The sequence below is a fragment of the Pseudorasbora parva genome, chromosome 5 (genome assembly GCF_024679245.1).
Source record: "Pseudorasbora parva isolate DD20220531a chromosome 5, ASM2467924v1, whole genome shotgun sequence".
NCBI classification, from domain to species: Eukaryota; Metazoa; Chordata; class Actinopteri; order Cypriniformes; family Gobionidae; genus Pseudorasbora; species Pseudorasbora parva.
This window is the reverse complement of record NC_090176.1, coordinates 708,832-735,540: the sequence shown is the minus strand read 5'-3', so window position 1 is coordinate 735,540 and position 26,709 is coordinate 708,832. Positions and strand designations below refer to the sequence as shown.

General features: G+C 43.6%; 1 protein-coding gene across 3 annotated transcripts in view; it reads right to left on the bottom strand.

Annotated features, from left to right (window-relative positions):
* Positions 1-1,591: 1,591 nt before the first annotated feature.
* Positions 1,592-26,709, bottom strand: part of ranbp2 (RAN binding protein 2) — a 53,401-nt gene continuing 28,283 nt past the window's right edge. The window contains exons 16-29 of one of the 3 annotated variants that reach the window (XM_067442975.1): positions 23,799-23,993; positions 23,629-23,712; positions 23,285-23,426; positions 21,287-21,381; positions 16,686-21,189; positions 16,114-16,191; positions 14,625-14,801; positions 14,295-14,372; positions 12,738-13,013; positions 11,955-12,041; positions 9,290-9,453; positions 8,708-8,981; positions 8,289-8,623; positions 1,592-2,293 (exon numbers count right to left, since the gene is read on the bottom strand). In XM_067442975.1, coding sequence (XP_067299076.1) covers positions 1,988-2,293; positions 8,289-8,623; positions 8,708-8,981; positions 9,290-9,453; positions 11,955-12,041; positions 12,738-13,013; positions 14,295-14,372; positions 14,625-14,801; positions 16,114-16,191; positions 16,686-21,189; positions 21,287-21,381; positions 23,285-23,426; positions 23,629-23,712; positions 23,799-23,993 — 6,795 coding nt within the window. In that variant the 3' untranslated portion in view covers positions 1,592-1,987. The remainder of the gene's footprint in view (positions 2,294-8,288; positions 8,624-8,707; positions 8,982-9,289; positions 9,454-11,954; positions 12,042-12,737; positions 13,014-14,294; positions 14,373-14,624; positions 14,802-16,113; positions 16,192-16,685; positions 21,190-21,286; positions 21,382-23,284; positions 23,427-23,628; positions 23,713-23,798; positions 23,994-26,709) is intronic. The other 2 variants (XM_067442977.1, XM_067442976.1) reach the window with 2 other exon arrangements.

The window sequence follows — 26,709 nt, the reverse complement described above, 5'->3', positions numbered from 1 at the left end:
CCTTCATACCCCATTTTATTTTCCTTATTTAGACATATATTTTTTTGGTTATGTCTGTTGTACTTCCCTACATGATCCTTTATTCATACATTAACACTCCTACACCAGTTACACACACATACACACACACACACACACTACTGGCATGTTATGTTTTGTTGGCCTTTGTATTTGTATTTTGCATCTAATTTATCTTTTGTAAATATTGTACTTGTCTGTTTGCATAATAAAAAATAAATAAAATAAATAAAGCAATCTGTAAAGTAACAGTTACTTTTTAAAGGAGTAATCAGATTACTTTTTCAAAGTAACTGTGGCAACACTGCGTCTGAGATATTTGATGAGGTCAACATTTCTGTCACGAGTCTTCACTACCCGCCCTAGATGCAGAACATCATCTTAATGTTTGAAATGCTGCACATCTCTTTAAGTCAGCTCATCACTCATTCGCTATAGGGTTCAGGTCAGGACTGGGATGGCCATGGCAGAAGAAATCGAATGTAAAGAGTTTCATCTCTAAAAACAGATTAGCTTATAGCGCTTGTCTATGGGGCATGGAATAAGTGAAATTAAACCACTAGTTAATACCACTAACAAGGCTCAACATAGCCTCACACTAACACGGCAGCATAATGAGGGTCCCTGCATGCAGACCGAAGCATTGAGAACTTTGTAAGAGTACAAACAGTTTAGTAAGAAGATACTTTATAAAGACAGTACATTAAGACCAGTCGAGCCACGAGCGCTGTGCTAACTGATGAACCGTGACTGAATCTCATATGGGCCGTTGTTTCCGGAAAGCAAGCACTGAACGCAACAGAGAAATAAATAAATAAAATGTAATTAGATTTCACAAACTTAATTCCTATTGAGCAGCTCACTTAGCACAGCCCTCGTGGCTAGAGTCATCGAGACTGTTGTCCAAGATGGCTGCCGTCCGTAACACGTAATGGACTGTCTTTATAAAGTATCTTCTTATTAAACTGTTTGTACTCTTACAAAGTTCTCAATGCTTCGTGCTCTTTACATTTGATTTCTTCTGCCATGGCCATCCCAGTCCTGAACCCTCCAGAGATGAGTGGTGAGCTGAATTAAAGAGCTGGGATCTGAAGGATCTAGAGATTCTGAATGGAGGAAAAGAGCCCTTTCTGGACGCACCGCACCTACGAGTAGAGGGAGAGAGAGCGAGAGAGAGGGGGAGGGGGAGGGGGAGGGAGAGGGAGAGGGAGAGGGGGAGGGGGAGGGGGAGGGGGAGGGAGAGGGAGAGGGAGAGGGAGAGGGAGAGGGAGAGGGAGAGGGGGAGGGGGAGGGAGAGGGAGAGGGAGAGGGAGAGGGAGAGGGAGAGGGAGAGGGAGAGGGAGAGAGAGGGAGAGGGAGAGAGAGGGAGAGAGAGCGAGAGAGCGAGAGAGAGAGAGAGCGAGAGAGAGAGTGTTTACTGCACAAATAATGACTCCTGATGAGGGCCGGTCAGGCGGAGGAAGACTGCGTTCCTGCTTTCTAGAAACATTTGAACAGTACTACTGGAGAAAACTAGCAGCTTGGCTTCCTTTATCCAGCAGAATTACAATAATGACTCTGAATAAACAAAGAGTGAAATGCAAGTTGCCAGATTTATTTAATGTTCCGGGGGTTGAAGATATAAATCATCGGTGGCGTTTCTGTGGGAGCTCATGTTGGATAGAGGCAATACTATCAAAACTGCTGGAGCGAAACCTGCCAAAATACAGACGTATAACAAAGAGAGCCGACCTCCACACAGCCCCTGTAAACGCAATCCACATCGAGGTAACTCTGGGGTAAACGCTTCATAATAAAACTAACTTCTTTTCTGCAAAGCATACATTTTATTATCAACTAGTGCCCACTTTATTAAACACAACAGGACAAAAATAAAACCATGGCATATACAAGATCTCTGACACATTTACAGGAGTTCAGGGAATCATCTCAAACATGATGAGCAGGTGTGTGCCAAAGGTAGAGAGGATCACAGCTGTCCGCAGTCGCAGACGGTTATGGTTCTGGTGGGCTTTCCGTCTTTAGTGCCGAGCTCCGCGATCCTCTTCAGCACATCCATGCCCTCTCTGATGAAGCCGAAGGCCACGTGCTTGAAGTCCAGGTGCTCCGCTTTCTTCAGCGTGATGAAGAACTGCGAGCTGTTGGTGTCTCTGCCGCGGTTGGCCATGGACAGCAGGCCCGGCCCGGTGTGCCTGATGTCGAAGTTCTCGTCCTCAAACTTGTCTCCGTAGATGGAGCGTCCTCCGCTGCCGTCCCCTTTGGTGATGTCTCCGCCCTGGGGACAGAGAGCGAGAGCCAGGGGTAAACTAAAGCCACAGCTGGACAGACACCACAGAACTGCTGCTGCGTGAGGTCTAGTATTATTATACATGCCCTGATCCAGATAAATGAGTGACCCAAATTCACAAATGGAGACTTTGGTATCACTGGAAAGAGGAGGACATAAGCTTTAAAATGATACCATAAAGGATCAAAGTCACACCTTGAATGGTTTAAAAGGTCTACACATTTGAATGATGGTCCTCCGTCCTATTTTCCCAATTATAAACCAGAGAACATTGCTTTTAAAGGTTTTACCCGGGTTTTGTTGACATCTTTGCATTTAAAAGGATTAAACTATTTATTTTACAGCTTAATTTGACCAAAGTCATTTGTGTATGTATATAAAGGTGTGTGTGTGTGTGTGTGGTCTTGAGCATTCTTGACTGTTGTACACACACATGTACACGCAGTCACTTTGCTTTCCTCTGACAGTGAGATTTCTGAAATGAATCCGCAGATCTACACACAGTCCACTGCTCCACCGTACTGAACTCTCTCTGAGGAGCTCAGCTGGCTTACAGAGCGCTGCTGTCTGAAGGAGGAGGACAGGAAGAATCGCAGTCAGCGTTCATGTCTCTCTGTTGGTCAGTTAACGTTTAACAGCATATTTGGAGAGCAGATATCGCTGTTTAAGAGGATTCCTGGAATACAGAGAAACGCTCAGAAGTGACGAGAGGCGTCGAGAATGTTCATTTCCAGCGAGTTTGGTCAACGTTGTCAACTTTAATAGTCATTTAAATACCTTTACTCAATTATCTGGACCACAAAACTTCAGGAGATTATTTTTGAATGTCTGTTCTTTGGAGTTATCTAAAAAAAGAAAAAGCTTTTTTTTTCACATTATCGGCCGGTATCTTAAAATAGAGCGTTGTGACTTCAGACTCATTTCGCCAGATCGGGTCACATATAATGTTCAATACTCTCCAGGTTAGTCCACAGTATCTGCGGGGTAAAACCTGATGTGTGTAAACAATAGGGATGCAACCTTACACACATACATCCAATACACACCGCGGTCTTTGGCCATCAGAACCGAACCGGACACCGAGGGTTAGTCACATCAGTTTTTTGCCATTCTATTCGTAATTAATTAATAATTCATTACATTTATATAGCGCTCTTCTAGACACCCAAAGCGCTTTACATATAGAAGAGGGAATCTCCTCAGCCACCACCAAAGGGATAGTTCCCTTTAAAATGAAAATTCTGTCATCCTTTATATATTAGATATTTTGAAGATTGTCAGTAACCTAACAGGACTGGAGCCATTAACTCCCATAGTAGGAAAAAAATACTATGGCAGTCAATGGCTCCAGTTAACTGATTGGTTACTGACATTCTTCAAAATATCTTCCCTTGTGTTCAGCTGAAGAAAGAAACTCATACAGGTCTGAGGGCGAGTAAAGGATGACAGAATATTCATTTTAAAGTGAACTATCGCTTTAAATCTAATCTGAGTTCGAGTAATGTCTGCACCAGATGAACATCAGAAAGGTTCTGTTATGAGATGAACACAAGCATCTCCATAGTCTGAGCCACTGAGGACATCGTGGATGATTTTCATTAAAGACACAAATTAAGTAAAGTCTTGTGTGTGTGCATTTTGTTGATCTAATGCCCTTCTACAGTTCCCACACCAGCACGTGAATGTGTAGTTTAGATCAGGGGTTTGCAAACGTTATGATGCCACGGACCCCACATATGAAAAACTTATATGAGGGACCCCTTCCTAAAATCCATCAATGTGTGACCCTGGACCACAAAAACTCAATTTTCTAAAATAAAGATTTATAAGTATAACTTTATAGAACAATCTTTACTTAATATCCTTATGATTTTTGGCATAAAGAAACTTTATAATTGTGACCCATGCACTGTATTTTTGGCTATCGCCCCAGATATACCTCATGACTGGTTTTGTGGCCCAGGGTCACGTTTTTATGCATGAAAAAACATTTAGACTGTTAGATAAATAGTAAGTGTGGAATTATAAATACAACATATTGTTTCCAAACTTGAATTGGCTATACTTAAAGTTGGATGTATAAACCTGAATAAGAATAACAATTATTTGTGTAACTTTCTCAAATGTCTGTAAGCTTGCCGCCTACGTACTGCGTTACGACACTGCCTTCCCACCCCAGAGAGTAAGATAAAGGGGACTATAGTGAGAAAAACTCTCCAGCAAACATACAATGCTTACATTCAGTTAGTGTTGGGTAGACTTTAACCATCTTTGCTTTTCGTTTTATTCCCTGAACTTTTCTAAAGACCCCTAAGAACATTCTGGAGGACCCCCGTTTGAAAACCCCTAGTTTAGAGCGTTAGATGTGCTAATGTACACGGAGAAGACTTAACACACACAGATTTAACAGATGAGTGTTGTGTGGTACGATGTGAAGTTCTGCACGCTCACTCAGCTCGTTTTATTGCGTTTATCCACAGCTGTCGTGTTTTGTTGTCCAGCAGGAGCAGCAGGTACGCTGTACAAGTTCACTTTGGAGCCTGTACTCATCAATGCTGGTGCCCAAAGCACACACTGAGCTCTGACTCTGAGCTGTTTGTATCGGCCGCCTCCAGTTTGCTTTTCCTCCAGCTAACGGCGTGAAGTCATTGTGACGGCGGCAGAAAAAGGAGCGTCTGAAGCATGAGCTTTAAAGGCTCCGCCCTCTTCTGGAAAAGGGGCGGGGAGCACCAACTCATTTGCATTTAAAGGGACACACAAAACTGTTTTTGCTCACACCCAACTAAGGGCAAATTGGACCAGCTATAATAAATGACACCCTAGACTCAAATTACATCTTGTAAAAAGGAGCATAATAGGTCTAGCCTAGAAATCTAGACACACCCTAGCGGCAGCAAATCTAATCTGCCCGCAAGTGTCGTGTAGGAACTCTCAATACCCTTCTGAGCTGTGTTCCTCACAATCTGAACGGGCCAATCACATCGTGTAAAGAGTCGGCGGGCGGGGCCATAATGACGACGGCCGAGTTGCGTTTGCGTACTTCTAGTAAACACAGAAACTGGCGAACGGCGGCGGTCTTTCGAATCAGCTCTGCTTCCCCTTCGTTGCTCTGGTTGGTGTAGCGCTATCCTATCGCGTGCAGAGGGAGTTTGACAGACAGCCGTTTATCCGCCCCTCTGATTGAGCCGCCAGTGGAGAGTTTCCAGACCAAACATCTGGATGTGGGTCCGGCTTGTCAGGCTATGATAGGTCACCTTTACAATCAAATCATGCCTGACACTAAACCATGGTGACATTTGAGTCTCGAGTTGAGGGCGGAGTGTTATTTTATTTTGTAGGCCTACCAGTGTAAGCAAAGTAGTCACAGAAATTAAGCAAACTAGTTTAATTTTGCTTGTTACTTACCTTTTTTATTTAAATGAATTTAGTAATCATTTTATTTAATAATTTATCCTGTTTAACTTTATCACGGGAAACGATGCTCTTGAAATTCAAATCATAGTTTGTAGATTTAGCGTGACCATAAAGACAAATGCACATCGCAATATTGAAAATAATGAGCTTAAGCCATGAGGGTGTGCCAGTGGATATCATATCACAATGAGCACACTTTGGGTGAGTTTTTTTATAACGAGTAGTAAGCTAATCTAATCTTTATATCATCGCAGCGCGCCGGTAATGCTTTGATGTGCTGTGAAATATTGTGAGGCATATGAAATGCAATATTAATTTAATAATAAAAGTAGCCTAATAATAATTGAATATGGCTTGCGTGCCCGTCCGCTACTCCTCTGGGAAGGGCTAAAATGCTTCCACACGCACGACATCAAGCGATTCATGTTTCATCACATCCACATGAATGGCCTGAGCAACGGCCAGTAGCTTTACTAAATTTGATGCGCACTTCACGTTGACGTCTTTTTTTGCCGTGCACACCCTCGTGATTGTGCGGACGGGTCGAGTATAAACCAGGCTTAAAGCTACACTGAAGTCGGCAGTTGGATAAGTGCTAATTCTTCAGTTCAATCATTGTGTGCTAAAAAAAGACAGAAAACAAAACAACAACAACAAAGACCGTGCTTTTGTTGGTCATTAAACTGACTGGCATACACAAAAATGTGTTCAGTGTGAAACGGTCAAGACAGTTTGTCAATTGCAATTGTCATTTAAGCATTTACGCGCAAAAGAGCGTGCAAAAAATAAAACAGTTTTAATGTCTCTCTGCATTAAAACAGACAAATTCACACAGACTTCTCAGAACGCCAGCCAAACGTGACTGCACCGGAAAACTACTGAGACCTTCCTGAAAGCCCTGATTATTTCATCTGTACCTTTGTTTTATTGTCTTGATTTGTGCTATTGCTTTTAGTTGGAATATTTGCCATTTTTTATACTTATTGTGAACGTTTGCTTGTCTTTAATCATCTTAGGAATCTATATTAGTAGGCTTAGCTGTGCTACCCAAACTGGAATCAAGAATTGCTAAATTCCATTGGTATCTAAAATTAAGTTTTACAAGAATATTTATTACAATACAAGGATACATGGATCAAAAATACTAACTATTTTATTCATTCCTTTTTCTGTGAGGGTGCCCAGGGAGAATCATTGAATCGCATTGGTCTTGTGAATCAGAATTAAATCAGGACACCTGTATCGACACCCAGCCCGAGCCACGGATTACAGGGACAGCTCTTATTTGCACTCACATTTATTTAATCAAATCAGCCTTTTGAAGTTTAATAATCAAATTGTGATTCCTGTTTTTCATCTTTTCTGTTTTTTCATCTGATCTGGCTAGATCAGAGATTGTATGCCCGAGTTACACAGCTTCGTGGTAATGGCGAACATCAGACTTCATGAGGCCGCCTTGGACTCGCCCTCCAGCGAAAACTCAAGAGCTTCACAATGCAACCTCACCAAGGCCTTTAGATTAGACTGTGTAAATATGATGATCATCTGATTAGATCTCTAGGAGGAGTTAGTTAAAGTACGACATCTGGAAATGGCAAACCCTGCAACAATTTTGCAGAAAAAAATTCTAAATATCACTTCCTGTTGTGTTTGTAGATTCTGCACCCAGGGTCTTTTTGTAGGTATTGGTCTGCTACATGTCTACCGGATTTCATACTCGTATGAGAACCAATAGCTTCATTGAAATTATGTATGTGACACTATAGAGCCATTTTAACACACCAAAACCCATATCAGGCGTAAGCTTTCACCACTTTTGACACGTGCAAAGTTTAGTGAGTTTTGAACGCGTTTAGGCCCCAAAATGAGATTAATTAGGGAGAAGAAGAATAATAGGCTGAGCAATCACAATACGGTCCTCACACCGTCAGCGCTCGGGCCCTAATTAAGAAATCCATTCAAACTAATGCTCTTCTTACTCAGTAATTTTGCCTTGTTTCTAGTCCAGATATCTAAATATTCCTAAATCCTGATGCATTTACTAGATCAGTAAAACGACACCAGATATTTTCCCTTGTTTATCTGCCATTGGAGTGAGCAAAAATCTTGTTCCTGACTGAGATCTTGTTTCTTGTTCGGGCCCAGACTGAAATAAGGTATTATTTTTCTCACCCCATTGGAAGATAATTTTGCTTGTTTAAGCAAAAACTCACTTCTGCTTGATATTTTTCACCAGAAAACAAGCAAAAAAATATATTATGTCATATTGCTTATCTAGCATTGATTTAATAATGTAGATATTTGGACTGGAAACTCTAAATAGTAAATAAGAAGAGCAGTATTATTGCTGTGTGTGTTGTCATATATCAGTGTGTGTTGGCATAAATCAGTGTGTGTTGTCATATATCAGTGTGTGTTGGCATATATCAGTGTGTTTTCATAAATCCGTGTGTTAGCATCTATCATCAGTGTGTTGTCATAAATCAGTGTGTTGTCATATATCATCAGTGTGTTGTCATAAATCAGTGTGTGTTGTCATATATCAGTGTGTTAGCGGGTGTGGCCTCACCTGACACATGAAGTCAGGGATGATCCTGTGGAAGACGGAGCTCTTGTAACCGAAGCCCTTCTCGCCCGTGCACAGAGCCCGGAAGTTCTCCGCCGTTTTGGGCACGATGTGCGCGAACAGCTCCATGACGATCCTCCCGGCTGGCTCGCCATCCACAGCCATGCTGAAGAACACCACAGGGTTGGAGTCTCTTGAGAGCGCCTCGGCCATGGAGAGCTGAGTGCAGTCGGCCCGAGACATGAGGCTCTGGCAGTCCACGAACGCTCGCCTGAAGGACTCCGCCAGCTCTGGAGTCTTGAACTTGGCTGCGAGCTGCTCCACCTTCCCCTCGCCCTCTGTTTGTGGGAAAACGCACACATGTGAATAACACTGCCAAGCACAGCTTCAGCAGGGATGCGGATGCAGAGCGAGGTCAGTACCTGCGTAGTCGGTGGCGGTCCACACCAGCGCATTAGCCGAGGTGTTCATGGGCTTGAGCTCAATGCTCTGGCTGATGGTGTGGTTGGCACAGACCTTCAGCACCTGCTCGCGTCTCATTAGCACACGATAGCACTTCTTCACGGGGTGGAAGAGGATCTTAATGTCTCCCACACCGCGCTCCTTCCATTGGTTGAGCTCGCGGTCCCAGCGGAAGAGTTTGGTCCTCTCTTTAAACAGGATCTCCTCATCTTCCTCACCAGACTTCACCTCCACCTGCAGGAGTCAGGGCAGCTTTATTTCTACAGCGCCTTATACAACACAGACCGCTTCAAAGCAGCTTCACAATAACACACTGCAAAACACCAATCCAACCATCAAGACAGCTGTAAAGCAGCTTCACCATAACACACTGCAAAACACCAATCCAACCATCAAGACAGCTGTAAAGCAGCTTTAACAAGACTACAGTGCCATTATTCTGATAAATTCAATTCAAGTTTTACCCAATAGTGTCAGTGCAGTCAAAACAAACATAGCTGATGATTATTATTGCACAAGTGAACAGTACTAACACCACCCACCTCTGGCAGGGACACGATCGGCTCAAAGTGTATCTCATCATTACGGGGCGTTTCGTCATCGCTGCCCTCCTCTTCGCCTTCATTGGGTTTCTCCCCTCCTTCATTTCGCATCGGTGCACTTCCAAAGACTGTGGCTCCGGCGTTTGACCATGAAAAATTAGCGTCTACAGAAAGAAAGTGCATATAAAAACATCTTCCAACAGCAGCAATATGTACAAAACATGAATGGATTATAATGTTCACAGCAGTATTTCCTGCTGCGGCGCTATGAGGAAAGGTTTGAGCTCGGGCACAAGCCTTTAGTGCCCAACACAATCACACACTAGGGCTAGGATGACAACCAGAACTAACTGCACGGTCTGGAACATAAATGAACAAGATGTAATTTTACCTATACCTTGTGCTTATACATCACCTCTCAGTGCTCATGTTATGCCTCATCGGTGTGAGTGAATAACACTGATGATCTCTTCATCAGCTGTTGGTGGGTGGGATATATTAGGCAGCAAGTGAACATTTTGTCCTCAAAGTTGACAAGCGTAAGGATTTGAGCGAGTTTGGCCAGATTGTGACGGCTAGACGACTGGGTCAGAGCATCTCCAAAACTGCAGCTCTTGTGGGCTGTTCCCGGTCTGCAGTGGTCAGTATCTATCAAAAGTGCTCCAAGGAAGGACCAGTGGAGAACCGGCCACAGGGTCATGGGCGGCCAAGGCTCATTGATGACCGTGGGGAGCGAAGGCTGGCCCGTGGGGTCCGATCAAACAGACGAGCTACTGGAGCTCAAACTGCTCCAGAAGTTAATGCTGGTTCTGATAGAAAGCTGTCAGAATACACAGAGCAGCTCAGTTTGAGGCGTATGGAGCAATGGAAGAAGGTGGCCTGGTCTGAGGAATCACGTGTTCTTCTACATCCCGTGGATGGCCGGGTGTGTGTGTGTGTGTGTGTGTGGCTTACCTGAGGAACACACGGCCCCAGGATGCACTATGGGAAGAAGGCGAGCCGGCGGAGGCAGTGTGATGCTTTGGCCAATGTTCTGCTGGGAAACCTTGGGTCCTCCATCCATGTGGATGTTACTTTGACACGCTCCACCTACCTAAGCATTGCTGAGACCATGTTCAGCCTTTGATGGAAACGGTATTCTGGTGGCTGTGTCTCTTCCAGCAGGATAATGCTCCTGACACAAAGCACAAATGCTTCAGGAATGGTTTGAGGAGCACAACAACCAGTTTGAGGCGTCGACTCGGCCTCCAGATTCCCCAGATCTCAATCCAATCGAGCATCTGTGGGATGAGCCGTAGTGGACACTCATGCAAAGCAAGCAATGCGAGTCAAGGTCATAAGCAACTGGAACACAGCCCAGGACTCAAAACCAAGCGATCAGGAGAAGGGCCTTAGTAAGGTGAGGAGACCAAGAACCAGACGGTCACTCTAAAAGAGCTCCAGCATTTCTCTGTGGAGAGAGGAGAACCTTCCTGAAGAACAGCCATCTCTGCAGCTCTACACCAATCAGGTCTGTGTGGGAGAGACGGAAGCCCCTCCTCTGGAAAAGGCCCATGACAGCCCACCTGAAGTTTGCCAAAAGGCTCCTAAATGACTCTCAGACCATGAGAAACAAAACTCTCTGGTCTGATGAAACAAAGATTGAACTCTTTAGCCTGGATGGTGGAAACCAGGCACCACTCACCACCTGGCCAATCCCATCCCTACAGTGAAGCATGGTGGTGGCAGCATAATGCTGTGGGGGTGTTTTTCAGCAGCAGGGAGATTAGTCCTGATCAAGGGAAAGATGAATGCAGCAATGTACAGAGATATCCTTGATGTAAACCTGCTCCAGAGCGCTCTGGACCTCAGACTGGGGCAAAGGTTCATCTTCCAACAGGTCAACGACCCTAAGCCCACAGCCAAGATAACAAAGGAGCGGCTACAGGCTCTGGAGAGAACATCTCTGGAGAGATGTTCAATCTAAAAATGAAAATGGCTGAGCATTGACGCTCCCCATCCAACCTGATGGAGCTTGAGAGGTCCTGCAAAGAAGAATGGGAGAAACTGCCCAGAAACAGGCGTGCCAAGCGTAAGCATCAAACGCAAAAAGGCTTGAGGCTGTAATATGAGTGCCAAAGGTGCTTCAACGAAGTGTTGAGCAAAGGTTGTGAATACTAATGATCATGACGTTTTTCAGTTTTTATTTTTACTTTCCGGATGCACTGTACATGAATTAGGCTAGTAGTTTTTGCTGTAGTATCAACATTGGAAAATAATTGTGATGTCACTAATATATAAACATTTGAACACTGACTCAAACAGGTCAGCAGAAAACATCCTTAAAGAAAACATTGGCCATGTGCTGTGCTATTAAATGAAAGATAAAACATGATAGAGCAATAGAATGAACAGTGAAAGTAACCTCCAAGTAAGTCTCCTACAAACATTGGCCTCTGCCCTCGCTCTCCAGTGTGTTCATGAGAGCAGCATTCCCAGAAAACACCCATAAACCTCAAAGAGTACACGTGCCTCTCTCCTGTGCACTGGCTGTCAGTAAACCTTCATGCTAGATTTGGCATTCTGGCTATGGTATTGTCCTACCCCAGCATTTTTCCCCTCATTGTCACTAAACAGAAAGACTGACACACTGGCTAAACACTTAAGGTATAAACAGAGCACTCACCTTTTTTGCCAAAAGCAAATTCTCCTGAACCCTTTGCCAAGTCTGCAAATGAAGACACACTCGCAGATGCAAATGCAAAAGGAAGACCTGTTGGAGAAGAGCAAAGCCGTCAGACAATAGCAAACAAACACTCAGAGGACATGGAGCTCGAGCCGGTTTAAAATAACTCTCTGACCCCGGGCTGATTTTATTCCCACGCCAGAAAAGCTCTGATAATGACTATAATGTTCTGTTTGATCATCCCTTATGCCAGTCAACCAGGCGTCAAAATGCTGTCAAAATTGAACAGATAGTGAAATTAAAGCAAAAATATCATGGAAACGTCCATTTTTTCAACTTCGTTTGACATATGGCTTTGATTTTACAGCAAAACTTTTTTTGTAAAATATATATTTTATATTAAAAAAATATTTAGTAAAGTATTTCATTTACAGTTAATTTAAACTTCCATAACTTTTTCATACTTTCATATTTTGAATTGCTTTCACTTTAGCAATAATCTGCAGAGTGTTTTCTTTAAAACAATAGTTTATATTTAAAATGTTTATATTCCAATGCATTCTTGAATTTCAGTCATTTAAGTTTGGATTGTGCATTTTCATGTCTATTCTCAGTATTTGTGAGTGCATAAGTCGAGTTCAGCGACACAACTGTGATTGGCAATATATTGACAGGATAAGATCTAAATATTATTCTGTAATCAACATGTTCCATAATTAGATAATCTCCGCAATAGATAAGATAGTGAAGTTTTCGTGAGAGCATCGGAGGACAGGCCTGTACCTGCAGTGGAGTCGGCCTCACTGCTCCTCTTCGTGGAGAGGTCAATGGGGCGGCTTGCGTCCGCTTTAGGCTCTTCTGCATCATGGGAAGGCTCCGACTTGACCTGTTCGAGCTGCAGCTTCTGGAGCTCAGAGCTGAAGTCATCCGTCCGGTCGGCCTCGGCCTCGGAGTCGCTGCTGACCCCGCAGAGGAAGGTGTGAGGAAGCTGCAGGCGTCGGGCTAGCTGCTCCTCAGCTGCAGTCGGCTTCTTCTCCCACACCAGAGTGCACTCAGAGTCTGCACACACACAATCTCTCAGTGCTCATAATACACACACTAGCTACTTACAAGCTCCCCAACAACACTTTGGAGTTAGACAGTAGTTCGTTTTAAGGATCTTTGTCAGGTGCATTTATTGATTTTCATGATCAAGAACAACCAACAATTTGTTGCAGCCTTGAATAGTTCAACTTAAATAGGAATGCTTGACTTTGGTTTTATAAATAGATCCAATAAAATGCATTTACAGCCCAGCATCAGATAAAGGCTTGTTTATGCCTATACAAAAGCCAGTGATGAGTCTACGCGAACAAGAGACATTCAGCAGGCTTATACATCTGAATACATCTGTGTGTCTGAAGCACTGTACTGCCAAAAGTGTTGTGACTCCTGCCTTTACACACACAAGCTTTAATGCCATCCCATTGTTAACCCGTGGGGTTTAATCTGGAGTCGCCCACCCTCTCTAACAGCTCCAGCTCTTCTGGGAAGGCTTTCCTCAAGGTTTAGGAGTGTGTTTATGGGGATTTTTGCCCATTCTTCTAGAAGCTCATTTGTGAGGTCAGGCACTGATGTTGGACGAGAAGGCCTGGCTCTCAGTCTCCGCTCTAATTCATCCCAAAGCTGTTCTATCGGGTTGAGCTCAGGACTCTGTGCAGGCCAGTCAAGTTCCTCCACACCAAACTCCTCATCCATGTCTTTATGGAGCGACGCTGTGCACTGGAGCGCAGTCATGCTGGGACAGGAAGGGGCAATCCACAAACTGACCCCACAAAGACAGGAGCATGAAATTGTCCAAAATGTATTGCTGAAGCATTAAGAGAAAATTCCTTTCACTGAAACTATGGGGCCAAAGTCTGGAGATCTGGAGCTGTTGACTCAGAAGAAAGTTGGAGACTTCTGCGCACTGTGACCCTCAGCATGCGCTGACCCCGCTCTGGGATTTAACACTTTGTGGCTGAGTTACTGTTGTTCCCAATGGCTTCCGCTTTGTTCTAATCCCACTAACAGTTGAGCGTGGAATATTTAGTAGTGAGGAAATGTCAGGAATGGCCTTATTGCACAGGTGTCAGCCTATCACGGCCCCACGCTTGAGTTCACTGAGCTCCTGAGAGCGACCCATTCTTTCACTAATGTGTGTAGAAGCGTCTGCAGGCCGAGAGCTGGAGTTATACACCTGTGGCCATGAAGAGACTGAACACCTGAACTCAGATTTGGAGGGGTGGCCCAATACTTTTGGCAATATAGTGTACTATTACATTCACTATTATACTGGTCTCAATAATGCACGTCACCTACCATGAGCCGTCGGCCCATCAACTCCATCCAGATACAGCTTTCCTTTCAGATTTCTCAGTGCGGTTTCAAAATCTTCATCTGTACAACAGAGTACAAACACAGGTGAAGCATGATTTAACCAGCGGTGGAGGCTCAGCCACCTGTATACTGATCTGACCACAATCATTCCTTACAGCCCGTCTCGGAGATAGAAGCAGCTCTGATAAACAAACCTCGTAGCTCTGGACAGATCTGTACTCAGAGCATCTCCTGCTTTATTAATGGAGTTCAGACATTTGCTTTACTGTTACAGGTGACAGAAATCAGACGCAAATACAGTTTATATCGTACCATCATTGTCATCATCGCTGACGTATCCTGGGTTATTTTTGTAGCAGAAGAATGTAGGAGGAAGCATCAGTCGGACGGCCAGTTCTGCTTGCTCTCTTGTTGGCTTGCGCTCAAATATGATCTCAAGGTCTTCATCGCACACATCCGGAGTGCTCTTCTGTTCTGACTGAGGCAAGACTGAGACAAAACAAACAGTCTTAATTTTAACTAATGCAACAGATGTTAAATGAATAGTTCAACACAAATTTTGGAACAACATGACTGAAGCTTGACAGAAGCAAACAAAGTCTTGTACAAATTTAAAACAAAACCAACAGCGTCTTATAAAGCATCTGCGGTGACGACATTTCACACCGAACATTAAATTAATAATGACACACACATGCAAACACTCATGCTCCTGATCAAAACAGTGATTTAATTCTTAACTGCTCTAAACCGAATCAAGGTCTCAACAACCCACTGCTTCCATTTAAAGTCACAAAGTAACAGAAGTAGAATCAGATCTTCCATATTGTGATGTGCATGTAATTTGAACAGATCATCAGAAGAAGAAGAAAAAAATTGTAGGGCAGTGGTTGGTTCCATTTCTTTGCTTGGATGGCAGGGCTTAAGAGCACTAAATGATTAGAGAAGACCTGCATTCATCCCCATAGCAAAGACTGACGCTTCACTGGAAGATACATTTATTTTAATCAAAATCTCACTCTGCATAGCATGCAGATACACACGTCGATTTGTTAGCAGGTTAAAAGACTCACAACAACCAACTAGTAAACTTAAGCTGAAAGTATGCTTCAGTTGTCTACTTGCCTTACGTCTCACGTTCAACGCTAGATAATTTGGGCTGTATATATTCGCCCATCTGCGCAAGTGCTTGGAATTGAGTGTGCAAACTAGTGGGTTCACAATGTACAAGTCAGGAAGCAGCGTTTGTACTGAACTTAATTTTGAAAGAGTATAAAAGAAGACTCCTGGACAGTGGAGTGTATTCAGAAAGGCTAGAGCCCTCAACAGTGCACAAAGAGCAAGCTTAAACTGAAGCACACCCCAGAATAACTGTACGGGACAGGCCTTCTGGCCTGTTCTGCTCAGCTTCAATACATTGAAACCCAAAGTTACTCTACACTGTCAAAATAAGAGATGTCACGATACCAAAATTACAGTAGTCGGTACCAACACCATAAAAATGTTACGGTTCTCGTGCCACAGCAAAATGTTATTTCTTATTTTTATTTAACTATTTTGAAAAAATAATTAAATGTTCTACACAAACAACAGAGACTTTAAAGCCAATGGTACACTTTAATTGTAAATTCTACTAATGTTTCAAACAAAAAGCTAAAGGTTATTATTCCAGATCATGCATATGTTTTAATTGAGGCAAATAATGTTCAAGTTATCACATCATTCAGCCAAGGTCAGGTCTCCTGGCTCATGCCAGTCAGTGAGAACTCTATATGCCACAGTAAACAGTGACCCGAAATACCTTGGGCTTCAAACTGGGTGGCTGATGAGCAGCTCCAAAATGCCATTGGATTATTTTTGAAAAGCCTAAAATCCAAACCTAAAAAAAATAGTTACGTGTTAAAGGTTTGTGTTATTCTTGTGAAGGACTTGAATTTATCTCAGTGATTGGGTGGATGGTGAAAGTCAGCCTCTATACGACAGAAACATGGGCTTAATGACATGAGCTATAAAAAGAGACATTTCAGAGGCAACATATAGCAAGGACATTTTTTCTTCTGTCAGAAAACACACCAATGAACAGTGCACAACAAGACCATGAATGTGTAAATAAACCATGAAACCGAACAACTAGAATCTAAACCGTGGATGCATCAACTCCAACCTTGATTAAACACACCAAAACCGGCTAATCATTATCTTTAGAAATGCTTGACAAATTGTTAGCAGGTGTGTTTGAAGCAGGGCTGGATCTAAAACTGCAAGACAGCAACCCTTGGAGAACAGGGTAATGATAACTAAGATTACCCTGATGTAAACTAAGAGGTCTAAACAGAGTTATTAATAAACCATGGACCACAGAATATAGCTTACTTGTTGTTGGGATGCTGAAAGGATTCCCAACAGATGGCTGACTGGTCACTGCCTGTTCAGAGGTTTTCAGTCTTGAGGCACTCGTTTCCTCATCTTTTGAACTGGGAATCAGAACAGGAGATTTCTCTTTTGATGACAAAGGGCTCCCAAAGATCTTCTGCAAAGCGTCTGACCCAAAGACAAACTTTGGAGGAGAGACCACAGTCTTGGTGATTTGAGTGCCAAGCTCTTCCTCAGGCGTCCCATCTAGTTTAGGACTACTCTCAACCTCAGGAAGACCAGTACGTTCTTTTGTGGTTTCCTCAAGTACAGCAACTGCAGCCTTACCACAAAGCACCTCTTGGGTGAATGTAGGTACTCTTGCAGAAAGCGGGGTGAGAAGAATGTCTTTTTCCTGGGCAGTCTTTGCCTCTTCAAAGACTTCTTTGAAAGTACTTGCTGTTTCCTGCAGTTTAAATCGTACAGCCAACTGTTCAACCTTGCCCTGCCCTTCAGCAAAATCAAAGGCACTCCAGATCCATGCTTTCTCGGCTCCTTTCATGGGCTCAAGTTTCATATTTGAAGCAATCCAATGGTTTGCACACAGTTTGAGGACCTGGTCCCGCCTCATCACAAGTCTGACTCGTTTTGTTTCATGGTTTTGTAGTATTTTGAGGTCTCCTATACCTCGTTCTTTCCACTGACTAAGTTCTTTGTCATAGCGGTATAATTTGGCCCTGTGACTGAAAAGTACTTGCTCATTCTCCTCGCCTGTTGAGATCTCGACAAGATCAGGCAATGGCACAACTGGCTCAAAGTACTGACCATCTCGCTCTTCCTCTTGGGATGTTTCTTGTTCATCATCGGTGCCAACAGAAGCCTGGCTCTGGTTTAGCTTAGATGGAGACTTAGAGGGACTTGGAATAGGCTGAAAACTGAAACTAAATCCTGTGGACGATTCCCCAAAACGGAACAAACTTTTTGCTACTGGATCAGGCTGCAAAGGCGCATTGCACCTAGAAGAATTATCATAGTTCTTGAGCGCTTCCTCTTGCAAATCGTAATTATCCCATTCTAAACCAGTTGCGGTGCTTTCAGAGTCGAGCTTGACTATGACTGAAGAGGTACTGTTACCTGCAATGCTATTTTCATCATCCTTGCTTTGGTAAGTCAAGAATGATTTGAGGTCTTTAAGACCAGATTTCATTTCTTCAGCTTTCTGTATAAGTTGGGCTGTTCTGCCAGTATTCACAAGCTTGTGAGGGGTCTGTAAGGGAATATCCAATAGCAGCTGCTGAAACTCCTCAAATTTTAGCTTGAACTCTTCTGCAAGCTCTGGTGTTTTGAATTTTGCGGCAAGCTGTTCTAATCTGGCATCTCCATCTGAAAAGTCATTGGCCATCCACATCCAGGCTCGGTCTGATCCAGAGAGGGGCTTCAAGTTCATTGTGGTTGTGATCCAATGATTAGCACATACCTTCAACACCTGCTCTCTCCTCATAAGAACTCGAAGTCTTCCATTCTTACTATTTTTGAGCAGTTTAAGGTTGCCAACTCCTCTTTCTTTCCATTGGCTTGTTTCCGGATCAAATCTGAAGAGTTTGACACGCTGCGAATACAAGGTTCTCTCATCCTCTTCCCCTGTAACAAGGTCAACCTTCTCAGGCATCTGTACAACTGGCTCAAACTGAATATCATCATTGTCTTCTGTTTTGTACATATCATCATCTTGATTGGCAGAGGTGTCTGCTTTAGAGCTGGAATTAATTCCTGTAAACAGCTGCTTGCCAGCCCCTGCAAAGCCTTTGAAAGTGGGATCCTCCTGGCCGAACTTAAAACTACCTTCTGAAGACTTTGCCAAGTCTGCAAAACTAAAAGAGTCAGGCTTACCAGTAATGAGGGGATTGTTATCGTGACTACCAGAGTCAACAGGTTCATCTGAGGAATTTGGGTTTGCCTCTTTTTCCTTCTCTCTGTGAAGCTCAGCAACATTGAGGAGGTCAGATGCAGATCCTTTTTGTGACTGTCCATCTGATGCTTTATCTGAGAAATTTGGGATTGCCTCTTTTTCCTTCTCTCTGTGAAGTTCCGCAATATTTTTGAGGAGGTCAGATGCAGATCCTTTTTGTGACTGTCCGTCTGATGCTCTCGTCTCCGATTCTGCAATGCCAAACTTGAAACCACCAGCAGGCATTGGCATGGAGAATGAAAAATTGCTGCTTGATGACTTATCAGCCTGGGGGGTAGAGGACTCAAACTTAAAACCCTCTGAGGACGCTTCATCCTTACTTGTCCCAAACTGAAAACCAGAACCTGGATTGAAATTGGCTTTAAATCCTGTGGCAGCAGGTTGCTTGCTAGAACTACCAAAACTGAAGGTAAAAGAGGAACTTGACGGTGCAGTAGATTTCTTGCCTTTCATATTTGGGTTTGCAGCCTGACATGAGACACACTGGCTAGCTGTACCTTCATTTCTTACCAGGCAAGCGTCACAATCCCACTGTCCCTCTTTTTTACCAAACATGGCAGCTAACCCAGTGGTGCAGGGGGCTTTGCAAGAAACACATTGAGTTGCTGAAGCATGATTCCTAACTAAGCATGAGTCACAGTCCCATTGACCCTCTTTCTTGACAAATTTAGAGCCGAATCCAGAGCCAAAGGGTAATGCTGGAGCTGCTGACACTTTGGCATGTTGTGGTGCATCAGCCTGAATAGTTTTCTTATCAGCCTGACCACCAAGGCCAACAGATGTTGCTGGAGCATCATTTGATCCAAATTGAAAAGAAACTGGTTTTTGAGATCCAAATGCTAATCCCTTTGAGCTGACATCGGTGCTGAGTGCAGTCTTTTCAGAATCTCCAGGAAGTCCAAAAGAAAACAATTTGGCAGGAGGAGCCACATTCACAGAGCCTTTGAGTTCCTGTACAGGTTTGATCTTTGCTGTAGAAGGAGCTGCACTGTTGCAGGCGACACATACTGCAGATGTGGAAGAGTTTCTGACACAGCACACATCACAGTCCCATTCACCCTCCTTCTTGGAAAACATCGTTTTAAGATCCATGTCTTTAGATGAAACCTGAGGCTTTGGAGTTTCACATTTCTTTTCCAACTGTTGGCCTTGTGGGGACTTTACAGGTTTGTCTTTTGCTGTAGAAGGAGCTGCACTGTTGCAGGCGACACATACTGCAGATGCGGAAGAGTTTCTGACACAGCACACATCACAGTCCCATTCACCCTTCTTCTTGGAAAACATTGTTTTAAGATCCATGTCTTTATCTGAAGCTGGAGGCTTTGGAGCTTCACATTTCTTTTCCAACGTTTGGCCTTGTGGGGACTCTAGAATGAATTTTTGAGCCTCCTCAAATTTGACTTTAAACAGTGCAGCCTCGTCAGCGGTTTTAAAACGAATGGCCAACTGCTCAGTCTTCGGCATTTCATCTGCATAGTCCATAGCATACCACACCCATGACTTGTCTGATCCAGCATTTGGTTTAAGAACCATATCTGCAGTTATATAGTGATTAGCACAGATTTTGAGAACCTGTTCCCTCCTCATCAACAGACGAACTTTACCAGATGTTCTGTGTTTCAGAATTTTGATACTGCCAATGCCCCTCTCTTTCCATTCTTTAGTCTCAGCGTCAAACCGGAAGAGCTTTGCTCTCCTGCAGAACATCTCCTCTTCCTCCTCCTCACCAGTTTTCACATCAACCTTATCAGGAAGTGGCACAATGGGCTCAAAATGAGGTCCATCCTCTTCCTCTTCCACATGTGTGCTATCATTATCACTTTCCCCGCTTTTCTCTTCCCGAGCCTCTGGATTTTCTGACCCTGGTTTGCTTCCACTTGCAAAGTTGCCAAATCTTTGGTCAGTGTTGCCAAAAATATTCAGTTTGCTCTGAGAACCATCAGTGAACGAAAATCCTGTAGCACTTTTACCCCCAAAAGTAAAGACTCCACTCTGGCTAGGCGGCTGGTCTTGGGTCTGATGTTTTGGGTCTGATGGTCCTTCCGCTTTGAGAGGAATATCTGACGTCAGAAGTCCCAACAGGCTTTCACTATTTTTCATCTGAGCTGAAGAAAAGGTGAAATCACCATCATTGGACTTGAAATTGGAGTTGAATTTGAATGCAGTTGTTGCCGATGTTGATGGGGCAAAGGCAACGCCCCCAAAGTTTGGAACCTTAGGAGGTTCACCTGTGGAACTCATCTTGGGGTCAACAGCCTTGCTTTCACTGCTCCTTGATGGCTGTGTGGATGTAATAACACTGGGCTTGGTGAAATAGCCCGGCTCTGGCAATGTAGGATTGACTGTAGGTTGAGGAAAATTGTGACCGTAATACTCTTCACTGTATGGGGAGAGTAAGGATGTAGCTGGGGACTCAAACCGAATGGGACCACCAAAGACCTGCTCTTGAGGATATATGCATGCAGGAGTTGACTGAAGAGGTGGCGTGTGTGTTGATTGTTGGTAGGCATACATATGCTGCTGTGGAGGAAGACGATTCATCCCGTATACTGGGCCCTGCAGAGGTAAAGAAAACATTGATATTGATTCTTGGTTACTATAAAAGGTAGAATATATTGCATCCAATATATTAATATGAAAATCACTCCACTACCTTTGTTGGCGTAACGTTTGCAGCAGTACGTAGAAGATACTGTGAATTATATGCTGGAGACTGGTTGTAGTATGCAGAGGGACCTGTAGTTGCAACTGAGACAAATCAAAGGATAAGCACATCTTAACTATTGCATGCACAATAGGTGGTTATACAAGTGGTTCTCATTTTTTTGGTGATGCCCTCCTTTAGAAGTAGAAAAAAAACCCACTTGTGGTACCCTCATAAATTAACAATGAAATAATGTTTACATTTAAATTTGACACAAATTAACCAAAAACAGAAGCCAAAAGTATGTTTTTGTTGAAAAAATGCTGCAAGATGCAATTGTGCATTTTCTTTCAGCCTTATATTTTTCTGCTATTCTGATGAAGTTAACGGAGTGAACTTTCTGTAACTAGGCCTACATAATTGCCCTTTCTGTGTTATGTCCCAGTGTGTTCAAATATAATTTGAGGAAAATGTTACGGAAATGTTACGGAACCCTGCAAGGTAGATTCTGTACCAGAAACAAAGCCTGTTTAGGAGTAGGTAGCAAACAATTGGCTACCGCTCAGAGCACAGACCCTTTTTTAGCAAGCTGTATTGAGTTTGTTGAAAACCTCAAACAAAAACTTCACGATAAGGTGAAGTTCTTTTGGGAAGGGGAAGTTATAATGCGGAGATGTAGACCCATTGCCTGTTCTTCCCTCAATAATGTTCATCAAACTGTTCTAGCTCAACAGTATAGAGGGCCTGAACTAAAATAGCTCATGAACATGTCCTCTCCTGAAGTACTCCTTATCCTTGCATTTGGGACTAGAAATGTTCCAGCCACCTTTCAAAGGCTGAGGCATATTGCGTTAGGTGACGCACTAAATTGTGATGCATACCTTCATTGGAAATGGGTTCAAACGTGCCTTGCTAACCCTAAACCTGTCCAAGTGTGAGATAGGGAAGGCTACAGTAACCTAACAGGGGAAATAGGTAGGCCATGGTTGAGTAAAACCTGTTGAGGATAAAGTAGAAGCCATTCTTAAGTTCCCTAAACCCAACAGCGCGAGCTTCTGCGATTTCAGGTAAAGGCGGGTTACTACAGAGGTTTTTAGAAAAGCTTTTCCTGTATTTGTTTCTCTCACAGACCTATTAAGCACAAGCAGAGTGTTTAGGTGGAGCAGTGACTGATCAAGCATTTGAGGCTGTTAAAGACCTGCTGAGTAGTACCCCTGTGTTAGCTGCACGCAACTTCAAACTGCCATTCAAACTGCAGGTGGATGCAAGTCACTTGTGCGGGAGCTGTCCTTCAAGAAGATGCTCAAGGCATTGAACGTGCATTGAGTCTTATTTCTCCCGCAAGTTTTCAAAGTGCTGTCCTATAACGCATATGAAAAGGAAGCTTTGGCTCTATTATGGGCTCTACAACATTTTGAGCATACTTTGGGAGTAGTGCTCTACCTGTAAATGTGTATAAAGAACATAATCCTCTAACTTTTCTGTCCAACATGTCTTGCTCTAACCAGCATTTGCTGTGGTGGGATCTCAAGCTGCAAGATATTAAATCTCAAGATCCAACACAAAACTCGCTTAGCTGAAGTGCATGTTGGGATGGTGATAGAGAAACGCATTCGAACCCTGGTCTGTAATCTGGTCTGTGTTATGCTTTTGTTTCTGTCCCCCACTCTCTCGGGTTAATAACCATTCACTCAGAAGATCCTATGGTGAGGAACACTTCACAGCCTTAGACTGGAAACTGTCTATCTGTCTGTGCTTATCTTTTAGTTAGGAGTGGGACCTTTTCTCACTAGCTGTGTGTCAGCTACAGTTGTCTAACTTGTTTGCCAGTTTATTTTGGGCGACATGCTAGTATTGATTTCTGTGGGTAATTAAAAAGTATTGTTTAAATGTTAAAAGTGAACAAGATTTGAGATGCATTGGGGGGCACACTTTGAGAACCACTGGTATACACTACCAGTTTCAAAGACTCCAGATATGGGGGATAAAGCAATTTATTGAACTGACCAGTAAGAGGAACACCATGGAATGCCTGTGCTCCAGGAAATCCTTCCTGAAGACCTTCTGCAGGATAATTATCTCGATACATCCTATATGAGGATGCTGTACCATCAGAGGAATTATTATGCCGCAGGTCATGAACCTCATTCTTTAAGAGATAGAAAACAAAACAGGATATTACATACCATAAAATCTGAAACGTTTCTGATCTAATTTCACCAAGAGATGACCAGTTTTACATGGTTGAATTTAAACCCACAAGATAAATTATACTGCTTGCTCAAAAATAAACTTCTAAAACAACACTTGCTTAGAGCTGGTATAATTAGGCTTTTAACACAAGAGCTGACCTTCAAGGACTCGACCTGCTGGCACAACATTTGCAGGAGGGACTTATGGTCCTCGGCCCAGTGAGGAGGAGTTTTGGGAGAGAACTGGAGGAGGAAACAACAGTCAGGAACCATAACACTCTGTAAACATCAAGCAAAGCATCTGGAGAAACACCAGTGCTATGACATACCACAGATCGTTTGGATGGAGACGTGACACTTTTGGATGGGGACGGAGTGGAGAATTTCACATGCATCTCTGTGGGCTGACTGGGGCTGGACGTTAGCGGATAGTCCACCTGATGTTCATTCGGCTCACCATCATCTGGAAGCTGCTGGTTGACCTCGTTCAGCAAATCCATCACGTCCTCCATTGATACAGGTAACTTAAAACACAGAGACAGAATTTACTAGTTCGTTCAAAACTCCCATTTAATCACCCTCACATCAGTCCAAACCCATGTGCACTTCTCTGGCCTACACAAATGAACACACTTTGGACACTTTGCTAGATAAGTAGAACTCAAAATATTCTTAAAACTATAGTTAATTACAATAAATAGCACAATACACAGACTACAGCGTATATTGAAAGTATTCACAACGCTTCACTTTTTCCACATTTTGTTATGTTACAGACTAATTACAAAATGGATTAAATTAAATAATGTTCCTAAATTCTACAAACACTACCCCATGATGTCAAAGTAAAAAGTTTGTTTGGAATCTTTGCAAATGTATTAAAAATAAAAAACAATCACGTCCCACATCATCAACACATCTCTGCACCGGCATCTGCTTGAATGTGGTAGGGAAGGCTCAGGTTACCCCACTGCTTAAAAAACCCACATTAGACACATTACTTGTAGAAAACTACAGACCTGTTTCTCTCCTACCATTCATAGCGAAAACACTTGAGTCGTTTTTAACCAAGTCTCATATTTCCTCTAACAGGCTAATCAACTGGAAATAAATCAGTCAGGTTTCAAAAAGGGCCACTCAACTGAGACGGCATTATTGTCAGTTACTGAAGCCCTGCGGCTGGCTAAAGCTGCTTCCAAATCATCAGTCCTCATCCTCCTTGATCTGTCTGCTGCCTTTGACACTGTGAATCATCAGATTCTTCTGTCCACCCTCTCATCACTGGGCATCACAGGGACTCCGCTCCACTGGTTTGAGTCCTATCTCACAGGTAGGTCTTTTAAGGTTGCCTGGAGAGGAGAGGTATCCAAAGCACATCAACTGACCACGGGGGTTCCTCAGGGCTCAGTGCTTGGACCTCTCTTCTTGATGACACACAGCTCCACCTCTTAATTCAACCAGATGATTTCACAGTACATGCACGAATATCAAGCTGTCTGGCGGACATCTCGGCATGGATGAAAAAACCTGAACCTGCAGCTCAACTTAGCAAAGACTGAGCTGCTCGTCTTCCCTGCTAATCCGACCATACAACACGTCTTCACCATCCAGCAAGGTTCATCTTTGATTACCCCTTCAGGGACGGTCAGAAATCTTGAAGTAATCTTTGATGACCAGCTGTCCTTCAAAGATCACATCTCAAAGACGTTTGAGGTTCATCTCATGCAGGTTTGCATTGCACAACATCAGGAAAATCAGACCGTTACTTACGAAGCATGCAACACAGCTTCTTGTCCAAGCCCTGGTAATTTCTAGACTTGACTATTGCAATGCGCTTCTAACTGGACTTCCATCATGTGCAATCAAACCGCTGCAAATGATCCAGAATTCTGTGGCTCGTCTAATCTTCAATGAACCCAAAAGGGCTCATGTCACACCCCTCTTGATCTCTCTACATTGGCTACCACTCGCTGCCCGCATCAAATTCAAAGCTCTGACTCTTGCTTATGGATCTTCCACAAGCTCGGCACCCACATACTTCAAATCACTCCTAAGAGTCTACACCCCTACTAGAAGCCTTCGCTCAGCAAACAAGTAAGTATTCACAGACTTTGCCATGACACTCAACACTGAGCTCAGGTGCTCCTGTTTCCACTGATCATCCTTGAGAGGTTTCTACAGATTGCTGAACATGATTTGGAAAGGCATACACCTGTCTTTATAAGGCTCCACAGTTAACAGTGCACATCAGAGAACAAACAAAGCCATGAAGTACAAGGGATTGTCTGTAGACCTCTGTAGATTTTAAGGAAGCACAGACCTGTGGAAGGGTACAGAAACATTTCTGCAGCTACAGGTCCCAAAGAGCACAGTGGCCTCCATTATCTGGACATGGAAGAAGTTTGGAGTCACCAGGACTCTTCCTAGAGCTGCCACCCGGCCAAACTGAGCGATCAGGGGAAAAGGGCCTTAATCAGGGAGGAGACCAAAAACCAGATGGTCACTCTGACAGAGCTCCAGCATTTCTCTGTGGAGAGAGGAGAATCTTCCAGAAGGACAGCCATCTCTGTAGCTGTGTTTCTGCAACTCCAATCAGGCCTGTGTGGGAGAGACGGAAGCCACTCCTCCGGAAAAGGCACATGACAGCCCACCTGGAGCTTGCCAAAAGGCTCCTGAAGGACTCTCAGACCATGAGAAACAAACTTCTCTGCTCTGACGAAAGACTGAACTCTTTGTCCTGAATGGCAAGCATCATATCTGTAGAAAACCAGGGGCCGCTCTACCCCTGGTCAATCCCATCCCTACAGTAAAGCATGGTGGTGGCAGCACCATGCTTTGGGTTTTTTTTTCAGTGGCAGGAACTGGGAGATTAATCCAGATAAATGGAAAGATGAATGCAGCGATGTACAGAGATATACTTGATGAAAACCTGCTGCAGAACGCTCTGGACCTCAGACTGGGGCGAAGGATCATCATCCAACAGGTCAACGACCCTAAGCCCACAGCCAAGATAACAAAGGAGTAGCTACGGGACGACTCTAGAAATGTACATTAGTAACCCAGCCAGAGCCCAGACTTGAATCCGATTGAACATCTCTGGAGAGATCTGAAAATGGCTGTGCATTGACGCTCCCCTTCCAACCTGATGGAGCTTGAGAGGTCCTTTGAATACTTATACTTAATCAATACTTAATCAAATAAACTCCCCCCGTCAATGCCACATCGACAAAACATCCTCCA